General features: G+C 38.7%; 1 protein-coding gene across 1 annotated transcript in view; it reads left to right on the top strand.

Annotated features, from left to right (window-relative positions):
- The window catches only part of LOC309813167 (uncharacterized protein), a 56,024-nt gene that overhangs the window by 8,801 nt on the left and 35,384 nt on the right, over positions 1-11,839 (top strand). Inside the window, exons 5-6 of the mRNA XM_082637747.1 lie at positions 2,023-2,114; positions 4,716-4,807. Coding sequence (XP_082493873.1) covers positions 2,023-2,114; positions 4,716-4,807 — 184 coding nt within the window. The remainder of the gene's footprint in view (positions 1-2,022; positions 2,115-4,715; positions 4,808-11,839) is intronic.

The following is an 11,839-nucleotide window of genomic DNA, read 5'->3' as shown; positions in this document are numbered from 1 at the left end:
TATTAAATGTTAGTTAGTCCTTAAAACCCAATTCAAGTGTGAATCGCCACAAGTCCAACACTTTTTTGAGATGTAATTGACATTATATTAGCTTCAGATCTACAACAAAACAATATTTGTATATACTGTGAATCACCACAATAAGTCTACTTAATATCCATCAACACATACAGTTAATTTTTTTTCTTTCGATGAGAACACTTAAGATCTACTCTCTTAGCAACTTTCAAATATACAGTACAGTATTAACTATAGTCACCATGCTGTACATTACATCCCCATGACATCTATAACTGGAGGATTGTACCTTTTGACACCCTTCACCCATTTCACCCCTACCCTCTCTCCCAACTCTGGCAACCACCAATCTATTCTCTGTATCTGTGAGTTTGGTTTGTTCTTGTTTTAGATTCCACATATAAGTGAGATCGTATGGTATTTGTCTTTCTCTGTCTGACTTATTTCACTCATCATAATGTCCTCAAGTTGTTGCAAATGGCAATATTTTCTTTTTTATGGCTGAACTATATGCACACACACACATTTTCTTTATCCATTCATCTATTGATGGACACTTAGGTTGCTTTCATGTGCTGGCTATTGTAAATAATGCAGTGAACGGGCAGGAGGAGCATTGCGGGCTGGTGCAGATATCTTTCTGAGTTCGTGTTTTTGTTCCCTTTGGATAAATAGCAAGGAATGGAATTGCCAGATCATGTTCTATTTTTTGAGGAATCTCAATACTGTTTTCCATAATGGCTGCACCTATTTACATTCCCACCAACAGTGTACAAGCATTCCCTTTTTGCCACATCCTTACCAACACTTATTTCTTGTCTTTTTGATAATTGCCATTCTAACAGGTGTGAGGTAATATCTCCTTGTGGTTTTAATTTGCATTTCCTTGATGATTGGTGACATAGAGCTCCTTTTCATGTACCTATTGACCAGCTGTGTCTTCTTTGGAAAAACGTTTATGCAGATCCTCTGCCCATTTTTTAATCTTTTTCTTTTTTTTTTTTCCTTTTGAGTTGTATAAGTTGTTTATACGTCTTGGACGTTAACCCCCTATTCAGATAAGTGATTTTGCAGATATTTTCTCCCATTTGGCAGGTAGGTTGCCTTTTCATTTTGTTGATGGTTTCTTTTGCTGTGCAGAAGCTTTTTTTTTTTTTTTTTTTTTTTTGCGGTATGCGGGCCTCTCACTGCTGTGGCCTCCCCCGTTGCGGAGCACAGGCTCCGGACGCGCAGGCCCAGCGGCCATGGCTCACGGGCCCAGCCGCTCCGCGGCATATGGGATCCTCCCAGACCAGGGCACGAACCCGTATCCCCTGCATCGGCAGGCGGACTCTCAACCACTGCGCCACCAGGGAGGCCCCAGAAGCTTTTTAATTTGATGTAGCCTCACTTTTTTTTCTTTTACATTTGTTGCCTCTGCTTTTGGTATCAAATCCAAAAAATGATCACCAAGACCAGGATCAAGGAGACTACCCCCTATGTTTTTTCCAGGAGTCTTATGGTTTCAGGTCTTAAATCCATTTTGACTTAATTTTTGTGTATGGTGTAAGATAGTGGCCCAGTTTCATTCTTTTGCATGTGGTAGTCCAGTTTCCTTAACACTATTTATTGAAGGGACTGTCTTTCTCCTTGTATATTCTTGGATCCTTTGTTGTAAATTAATTGATCATATATGCATGGGTTTATTTTTGAACTCTGTTCTATCCCATTGATCTGTGTATCTGTTGTAAGCCTGTACCATACTGTTTTGATTATTATAGTTTTGTAATATAGTTTGAAATCAGGACGTGTGTTGCTTCCAGCTTCATTCTCCTTTCTCAACATTACTTTCACTATTTGGCGTCTTTTGTGGTTCCATATGAATTTTAGAATTGTTTGTCCTATTTCTGTGAAAAATACCATTGGAATTTTGATAGGGATTGCACTGAATCTGTAGATTGCTCTGGATTGTATGGCACAGTGTCAAAGTTTAAAGTAACTTCTTATAAGGGATTCTTATCTCAGTGAAAATATTGGTTCCCAGCCTTCAGCACTGGGTTATCAACCAAAACAAGTCCTTTATAAGGCACAGCCTTACCCACAGACAGTAAAATCTTGTAAGGGATTCTGAAGACCCTCAGTGACAACTAGTCACTTCCAGAAAATGGAAAGAGGTTTTTTTGGGACTCTATTCTTTAACTCTAGGAACATGAGAGCTTTGTATTCTCTTAAAAGTGATGTTAAAGGTAGAATTTCAGGAATGTTTGTAATTTCTTTTAAAAATGAGAAATATCCATTAAAAAAATAAGTGTAGGGAAGAAAACAACTGAGTAGTATTGATTCATCAGAGACTGGGGGAAAGTAAGCCTACCATATGACCCAGCAATTCCACTCCTGCATATATACCTGAAAAAAACTAAAACACTAAATCGAAAGGATACCATGCACCCCAGTGTTCATAGCTGCATTATTTACAATTGCCAAGATATGGAAGCAACCTAAGTATCCATCAACAAATGAATGGATAAAGAAGATGTGGTATATATATACAATGGAGTATTATTCAGCCATAAAAAACAATGAAATAATGCCACTTGCAGCAATATAGATGGACTTGGAAGGGTATTATGCTAAGTGAAATAAATCAGAGAAAGACACTGTATATCACCTATATGTGGAATCTAAATATAAACTAGTGAATATAACAAAAGGAACACAGATAGAACAAACTAGTGGTTACCAGTGGGGAGAGTGAAGGGAGGAGGGGTAATGTAGGGATAAGAATAAGAGGTACAAACTATCATGTAAAAAAGAAGTTACAGTGATATATTGTACAACACAGGGAATATGGCCAATATTCTATAATAACTATAAATGGAGTATAACCTTTAAAATTTTTGAATCACTATATTGTACACCTGTAACTTACATAATATTGTATGTCAAGTATACTTAAATTAAAAAAACAAGTGAGCACTGATTCATCAGAGACTCTGGCAAAGCAATTCCTTCAACTACAGAGAAGGTCTCACTTGGCAGAAAGATAGGGGTCTTAATCTCAACGTCCAAGCAATACCCAGGGAGTGCTCCTGCACTGGACAAATTTCCACGAAGCTCTTCCTGCATCCAGCTCATTAGCATTCCCGGGTAAGAGGAAAAGTCAGCCACGCTCCCCACCAGATTTTCCCTATATCTGGTCTCCTGGAAACAGGGAAGGAGGGCAATTTGAAAGAAAGGTCTGTGGTCTTGGGAACCTCCGAAAGCTAGTTGGGTGGACGAAAATTATGGCCCTGCTAGGATCCAGATGTTAACACGGGAAATTGTTGGATCCTTTTCCTGGTCATTATCCACCCTATCGTCCCCTCTCTCCCAGCTTTGACTATTTCGAAATTCCAAGATCCTCTATACCTACAGAAAGAACGGGAGGGATACAGCCAAAGGGAAGGATCGGGCTACTTTCCTGGGATTTCACAACCTAGAATGATTTCAGAAACTCAAGTGCATATCCCAGCGGGAGCGAGAAAGGCTGCAATCACGTCACCGCCTCCGAAATTCCCTGCAATTCACGTTACCCTCCTTGACTTTTCTTCTCCGTGCTCCTGGGGACACATACTTCTCGGAGAGGGTGGTCAGTACCTGGTCCCCAGTTCCCTTCAGGATGCAAGGAGGCGCAGTTTTGAAATATTAGCTAAGATTCTCCTTCAGATGGGAAAGGTTCAGCTCTGGGCAACTGATTTGAACAGAAGTGGGTATTGTGACCAGGGCAAGAAGAGCCAAGCGGAGCGCGTTATAGAGCTAGTTACAATCACAGCTTTCTCCGTCTAGAGAACTGAAGCCCAGAGCAATATCCTTCAAAAATCTCCAGAAAAATCGAGGGAAGCTTTCACCTCCGCACTGAGCAGATTTTGTCTCCCGGCTTTTGGTTTGTTATTTGGCAAATTAAGTCCTAAGAATGGCTTCTGGTTTTCCCAGTGTTCTGCTTCTCTTTAAGACTTTTGACACCACTGGTTTCCCCTTCTCCCTTCCCTCTCAAGCCTAAAACAAACCACTCAATCAAACACGATCGCGTCTCCATTGAATTTTAGGGGAAAATAATTTGCCATTTTCGCGTTTGAAATACTGCGTGGTAGTTAACAGAATGGGCTATGGAGACGGACTGCCCCGTTTAAACCGCATCCCGGCAACTCTGCGTGAGGCCCTCGGCAGGCACCCACCTTACCAGGACGATGCTGGGATTGCCTTAAATATTTAAAAATTTATTTTATTGAAGTATAGTTGATTTACAATGTTGTGTTAATTTCTGCTGTACAGCAAAGTGATTCAGCTACACACACACACACACACACACACACACATATACACACTTTTTTCCATTATGGTTTATCACAGGGTATTGAATATAGTTCCTTATGTTATACAGTAGGACCTTGTTTTTTACCCATTCTATATATAATAGTTTGCATCTCCTATGGGATTCCCTTTATTAATGCGTGTAAAGCACTTAGGAGTGTGCTAGGCAAAGTAGGCTCTGTGTAGGAGTTTGCCATTATTATTATTATTATTATTATTATTATTACCCAGCTATGAAAGACTTTAGAAGACAGAAACCAGGAATTTTGTAAACCTCCAGAGAGGTCCCCACCTCCCCCGACAAGGAGCATGTCCGGTTTAGCAGCATCGCCACCAGCTTGTGCTCCACAACCTTCTGCGCTTTCCAGGGAATAAAGTAAAAGCTAAAGCTTCGAGCGCGGGGTCGTTGCTGGCGAGGGGTCTTCACCGTCGAGTGGAAAGGTTTGCGGCCTGCGGGCGGGTGAGCACTTCTCATGCAGCTGTCAACCCGTGGACGGCGACGCTCTTCAATTTTGCAGTTTTACCTGCATGCCTTTAGGTTCTCGGTAAGGAGTTTCCGACAAATAAGGTAATAACCCCTCCCTCACCTTTTCTTGTCAGCAGTTATATATGTCTTTGCTTATTTACTTGTACTCTCCCTGATCACTGCATTAATTCTTCCTTGCAGGGACCATGACATCGGGCATAATTATGCAATAAAGTGAAGTTAAACATATTATAACTTTTAGTATGTACATTTAAATACACAAAGTAAAGAAAATGATATGACATAGCCTAATGTATTCATCACCCAACTACAAGAATTAGCAATATTTTTGCCAGTCTCTCTCCCTATATATATATGTATATATAATTTATTTATTTATTCATTTATTTATTTATATTTCCCGACCTTTTTCTCCTGTATTTTAAAGAAAATCCAGGCATCATATAATTTTATCCATAAGGACTTCAATATGTAAGAGAGATAGAATTTCTAAATATATGCCCTTCTTATTTAATGGGGATGGCTAGCAGGGGGGAAATGGCTTCTTCAGATTCCTTTGTTTTGTCCTATTTTATTTTGATCAGTGTGTTAATTTTCTTAGAATGAACTTAAAGGCTCAAGAGAACAATTCCATTGCACAAAGTTGGTGGGGTGAGTTTTGCTTTACATGGTCAGCAAAATAATTTTCCTTCTAAGGGTCAGTGTTAAATATTGATCTTATCCTTATTAATTTGCACTTAATCAGCAACAGTGTTTAAGAACCGAGCCACCTAAATATTCATGTTCTTGGCAGTGTGGGGTATCTTCCCCTACTTCTCAGCTCTACTTGAATGCCTTGCAATTGTCTCCTAAAAGTCTCCTTTCCTTAGGTTTTATATTTCTCCTTATTTTTAACCTAAGACATTGTCTTAGTCAAAACACACTCTCTTTATAGAAGTTTGCACTTAGGATCTTCAGTTTTCAAGACTGACCTTAAGTCTTTCACCTTTGCTAAGAATTTCACTTTTGCTAAGAAGACATCAACTAATCAATTATTTTTATTCCAATTAATGTGGATTCAAACAAATTGGCTGTCAACGCTTTTGCAAGATTGGAGGTTTTCTTAAAAGTTTTTTCTCTTCTTCTTTTTTAGGGTTTTTTTTCTTTTGGAGGAATTTTTTGTTTGTTTGGAGGCTTCCCTTTTCTTTTGAATAAATTAATCTTACAATTTCACCTTGAAGTATTTAAATAAATGGACAGGGCTTCCCTGGTAGTCCAGTGATTAAGACTTCACCTTCCAATGTAGGGGTTGCAGGTTTGATCCCTGGCCTGTTAGCTAAGATCCCACAGGCCTCATGGCCAAAACCCAAAACATAAAACAGAAGCAATATTGTAACAAAGATTCAATAAAGGCTTAAAAAAAATTGTCCATATCAAAAAAATCTTTAAATAAATGGATAAAGGAAAGAATAGAATCATTTAAAAATGGGAAATAAACCAAGGAATCACCAAATAATTTCCTGTGAATTAGTTTCATAGCAAGAAAGAAAAAATTCCAGAATCTTTACCATTTGTAGTTAAAATCTTGAAAGAGGAAAGAAGTTACTCATTATGGATATAAATCTGATTTTTTTTACAGTCTTTTAAAAATCAAAATTCATCAGCTGACTCTAATATGAAGGAAAAAATATTCTACTTCAGACATCTGGCTTAATGAGGTTATGTCCAGTCTTAACATACAAAAGCTAAATTGTCATTCCCACAATACCTGTTACTCCCCCAATCCTCCCAATTTCAATAAACACTTTCTCCATTTGCTCCATCACTCAAGTCAGAAGCATGAGAATCATCCTTTGTCCTTCCTTGTTACCAGATGTTTGGGTTTGCTTGGGACTGAGGGGGCTCCCAGAGAGGCACGGCTTGCAGTGCTGAAACAAAAAAGTTCCAGAATCCAGAAGTAGTTAGTCACCCTACCTGTCCCTCACAGTGTGTATCCAAATCATCGTCAAGTCCCGACGATTTTATCTCCAAAATATATCTTGGATTCATCTACCTCTCTCCATTCCTGTAGTCATTCTTTTAGCCCAAGCCACCAACCATCTTTCATGCTGACTGCTGCCATGGCTGCCCAATGGATCTGCTCAAATCTATTCAACCTGTTTTCTCCAGAGCATCCAGAATGATCTTTCAAAAATATTAAACAGATCACATTCTTCCTCTACTTTTAAGCTCCAATATGTTCCCATTGCAATTTGGGTAAAATTTTCAAATCCTGAACATGGTGTTCACTCAGTGATTTGGCTCCATCTGTACATGTAGGGAAGGAGAGAAAAAATAGAATAACAGGCACAGAAGACAATGAGATCTGAAGGTCCTCAGAGCTGAAGAATCAAGAGGATAAGCAGGTTATTAGAGAAAGGGGCTAATGCAGGGCACCAAATGGGAATTCTGCTCAGACTCTGCTTCAGAGAGGTTTGTAGTCAAATATCTTTTTCTGGAAATTGTATGCTCTACCTGTGGAAATGGAAAGTGAATCCAAATCCCTCTGAGAAAATGTGGGGATATAAAGCTCTAATCCTCTGTAGTTTGGTGAGAAGTAAGACGTGAGATTATGAAGCTTTGGTAGGAGGAAAGCCCAGGAAGGAGCTTGAGGTACAAAAACAGCTATTACAATCACTACGCTATAGAACACAATGAAAAGGATGCTTTCATTGTGCTGTGCTGAAGTAGTCTGTGGAATCAGACCTCTTACAAGTAGTGTAACCTTGACCTGCAAAGATATTATGATGACACTCTACCTTATCATATGTAAAAATTGTTGTTGTTAAATCTAGTGGTCATTTCTTTTTTTTTTAAATTAATTTATTTATTTTTGGTTGCGTTGTGTCTTCGTTGCTGCGCGCGAGCTTTCTCTAGTTGTGGCGAGCGGGGGCTACTCTTTGTTGTGGTATGTGGGCTTCTCATTGTGGTGGCTTCTCTTGTTAGGGAGCACGGGCTCTAGGCACGTGGGCTTCACTAGTTGTGGCACGTGGGCTCTAGTTGTGGCTCACAGGCTCAGAGCTCAACCTCAGTAGTTGTGGCACACGGGCTTAGTTGCTCTGCGGCATGTGGGATCTTCCCGGACCAGGGCTCGAACCCATCTCCCCTGCACTGGCAGGCGGATTCTTAACCACTGCACCACCAGGGAAGTCCCTAGTGGTCAGTTCTTAATTAATATCTCCATTTATGAGTAGGATTTGGCTTTGTTCACCACTCTTCCATCTTTAAAAAAAAAACTTGTTTAAATTTTTCTTTACTTAAAAAAGTAAATTACTAAATAACATGTACTTGTGGTAAAGAAAAAAATCTTGAAAAATGTTTTAACATAGAAAAGTTTAAAGTTTCTGATACTAGCTGTTTACAATTTGTATACATCCTTCAAGATATTTTAATTTTATATCAATCGGAGCCTTCCAGAATTTGCAAAAGGTTCATGTCATCTTCATTACCAGTATATAAAAATAAAGAAATGCCAAATAAGGTTTGAAGATATTGAGATATGTTTAAGACCCTTCAGTTAACTCAAAAAAGAAACAAATAATTGTTTATATAATATATGTATAGATATACACATACATACATAATACTCCTTTGAAGACAACATGAAAAGTCTAAGTGTGGGGGCTTCATAAAATTGAGGTTAAAGCTAAATGGCCTTCACTGATATTAAATATCTACTCTCTCAGTCTATTATCTAAAACAAAAATACTATACATACTGTTCTGCAACTTGCCTTTTAAAAAAAACTTAACAGTGGGAAAATATTTATTTGTAAGTTACTACATGTAGATATGTATTAGTCTTATTAATGAACACATACTGCTCTAACGTTTTGCTTTATCATAAGTTATTTAACTCAATATTACATTTGGTGGACATTGGATAGTTTTTAATAGTTTAACTAAAAAGTAGTGCTCCACTGTATATATATAATGTGTGTGTATACATACTTTTCATACTAGTGCTGGCATTTCTCCAGCATAATTCTCTGCTAGTAGGTTGACTATTGGGTTTCAGGAAGGGAAGGAGGGAGGGAGGGAGGAAGGAAGGGAGGAAGGAAGAAGGAAGGAAGGGAGGGAGAAAGGGAGAGAAAGAAGAAAGGAAGGATATGAATTTCGTAAATTTTAATAGTTCTTATGCAATTGTCCTTCAGTCTGATTGGGCCGATTTACGCTTGCATGGACAGTATTTCAGAAATCTAAAGTGGGAGTAGGGGAAGGAGAATGATATATTATTGCTTTAAATGGCACATCCTTACATGAGTTAGGTGGAGCATCCTCAGTTACATTTATTAACCATTTGGTTTCCTTTTGTGAATTGACCATAAGTGTTTTGGGGTTTTTTGTTTGTTTGTTTGTTTGTTTTGCCGCGCCTAGGCGTGCGGGATGGGACCCTGGCCATGGCAGTGAAAGTGCCGAGTACTAACCACTGGACCGCCACGGAATTCCGACCATACATGGGTTTGTTTGTTTGTTTTTTGTTTTGTTTTTTCCCCCTACTGGGTTTTCTTTTCGTGTTGAACACAATTTCATGTAATTAATTATTAGTGTATTATTTATTTTCTTAGTAATAAAAACAACTACCATAATATCAAATGATTTACACAGCAATTACTATTTGCAGGACAATTTTTTTTGAATTTTTGAATTTTATTTTATTTATTTTTTTATACAGTAGGTTCTTATTAGTCATCCATTTTATACACATCACTGTATACATGTCAATCCCAATCTCCCAGTTCATCACCCACCCACCCACCCCCCGCCGCTTTCCCCCCTTGGTGTCCATACGTTTGTTCTCTACATCTGTGTCTCTATTTCTGCCCTGCAGACCGGTTCATCTGTACTATTTTTTCTAGGTTCCACATATATGCGTTAATATACGATATTTGTTTTTCTCTTTCTGAATTACTTCACTCTGTATGACAGTCTCTAGATCCATCCACGTGCAAGACAATTTTCTAAGCATTTCACTGATGTTAACTAATTTAATACTCATCGTAACCTTATGGTTTTTTAAAAAGTACAATTACTAAACCAAAAGTTTTAATTAATTGAAAATATCCTTTCTAGGAGTCTTAATTCTAAGGCTTAGATTTGGTATTAAATCTGTTAACAATACTTATCGTTTGCTTACACGGACACTGGTGTATTAAGACCAAAACAAATACATTCCCTGCCCTCTTGCTGGAGCGAGAGTGGTCTAAGTCAAACTTCACCGAAGCTCTTAGTTAACAGCAGAAATCCAGCCCCGCCCGAGGCTTCCCCTAGGAACAGTTCTGAAGTCACTGGTGTGAAATGAGCTTGCCTTTGAGTCTCTGAAAAGTAAGTGTGAGTGGTAGCGGATGACTCAAAGTGTAACAATACTCAGAGGAACAAGTATTGTTTCGTTCAGTATTGCGGATGAAGTACCTCTAAAGGTTTCGTGCTGATCGAAGATATTTTGAAGTTCGGTGAACTGGGGTGAGAGACAGGAGTCCCTCCCAGCAAAGCTGAGAACAGAGCTAAGAGATTTCGTAGAGAGGAAAAAGGCAACAACATTTTTGTAGAAAAGAACAATTCAACCTCCAAAATTCTGCACTAAATATTTAAAAGTACACAAACTCTCACGAGTGGAAGAGGTTTTTTGTTTTTGTTTTTTTGCCGCACCGTGCGGCTTGTGGGATCTTATTTCCCCCACCAGGGATCGAACCTGGGCCCCCAGGATTCTTGATGGTCACTTTATCACAGAGGTTGTCAGAGCTGCAGGGGACGTTAGGGGTTACTCAGTCCGGCCTCCCTAGTGGGGCTTAGGAAAGAGCCACAGCCAGGAACTGCACCCTGCCTCCTGCATCAGGGATTACCCACCCCACCGGTCCAGGAAGAAGCTGAATAAAAAAAGACTCACATGTGACGAGGTGGCCGAGTGGTTAAGGCGATGGACTGCTAATCCATTGTGCTCTGCACGCGTGGGTTCGAATCCCATCCTCGTCGGTTTGCTACTCATTAGAAGAGTGAATGCTCCTTTTTGGTGAGTTAATTCTTTACTCATCACTCAGTTGAGTAATTCCTTCTAATCCCCCCTATTATCCACTTCCTCAGTAGCATTTTCCTGGCTGTGAACTTTGTTAACTGATATGCTTGGTTCATGTTTCATTCTCCCACAAAATGTTCATTCCATTACAAGTTTTGCTTAGCAGGAATTCCCCATTGAGGAAATAATTGAAGAATTAATTGAGGACCATAGAAACGCATTGCCTAATAAATTTAGAGGAGCTGATAAAATTGTCTATAGAGTAATGTACACAAAATTATGGGTTATTTAAGGCATTATCGGGCTGATTTTATCTCTATGCAATTTTTGTCTATTATCTTTTAACTTTAAAGCAACCATTATTGTCTAAGTATCCCAGTCTTTGGCCAGGAAGAGTATGTATCTCTTAGAGATATGACAAAACTAAAAAGTACACGCTATACAACATTCTCAGTTAGGGCTAAATATTTCTTCCTGAGAAAAGGTAATAAAAATATAGGACTCCCCTGGTGGTCCAGCGCTTAAGACTGCACTTCCCCTGCAGGGGGCAGGGGTTTGATCCCTGGTCGGGGAAGTAAGATCCTGCCCGCATGCCACACGCGATGCACACCCCCGCCCCCCCCCAAAAAAAATGTTAGTGACTTCCATATTAGACCTTGGGAGGAAAAAAAAAAAGAATAATGTATTTCTTCATTTATTTATTGCCATTTTGGAGTAAGTACTACATTCACATGATTCAAAAACTATAAAAATCTATACACCAAAGTTTTCTCACCAATACTGGCCTTCATGTGTCATTCCAGAAACAAAGAATGCACGTGTAATATTAAGCTCTCCAAGATATATTATTTTTTAATTGAAGTATGGTTGATTTACAATATTGTGTTAATTTCTGCTGTACAGCAAAGTGATTCAGATATATATATATATACATATATATATACATATACATATATATATATACATACATATATA

This window comes from Mesoplodon mirus (assembly GCF_964341445.2).
Source record: "Mesoplodon mirus genome assembly, chromosome: 12".
NCBI lineage: Eukaryota > Metazoa > Chordata > Mammalia > Artiodactyla > Ziphiidae > Mesoplodon > Mesoplodon mirus.
The sequence above is the reverse complement of the archived record's forward strand: the minus strand, read 5'-3'. Positions and strand labels throughout refer to the sequence as shown.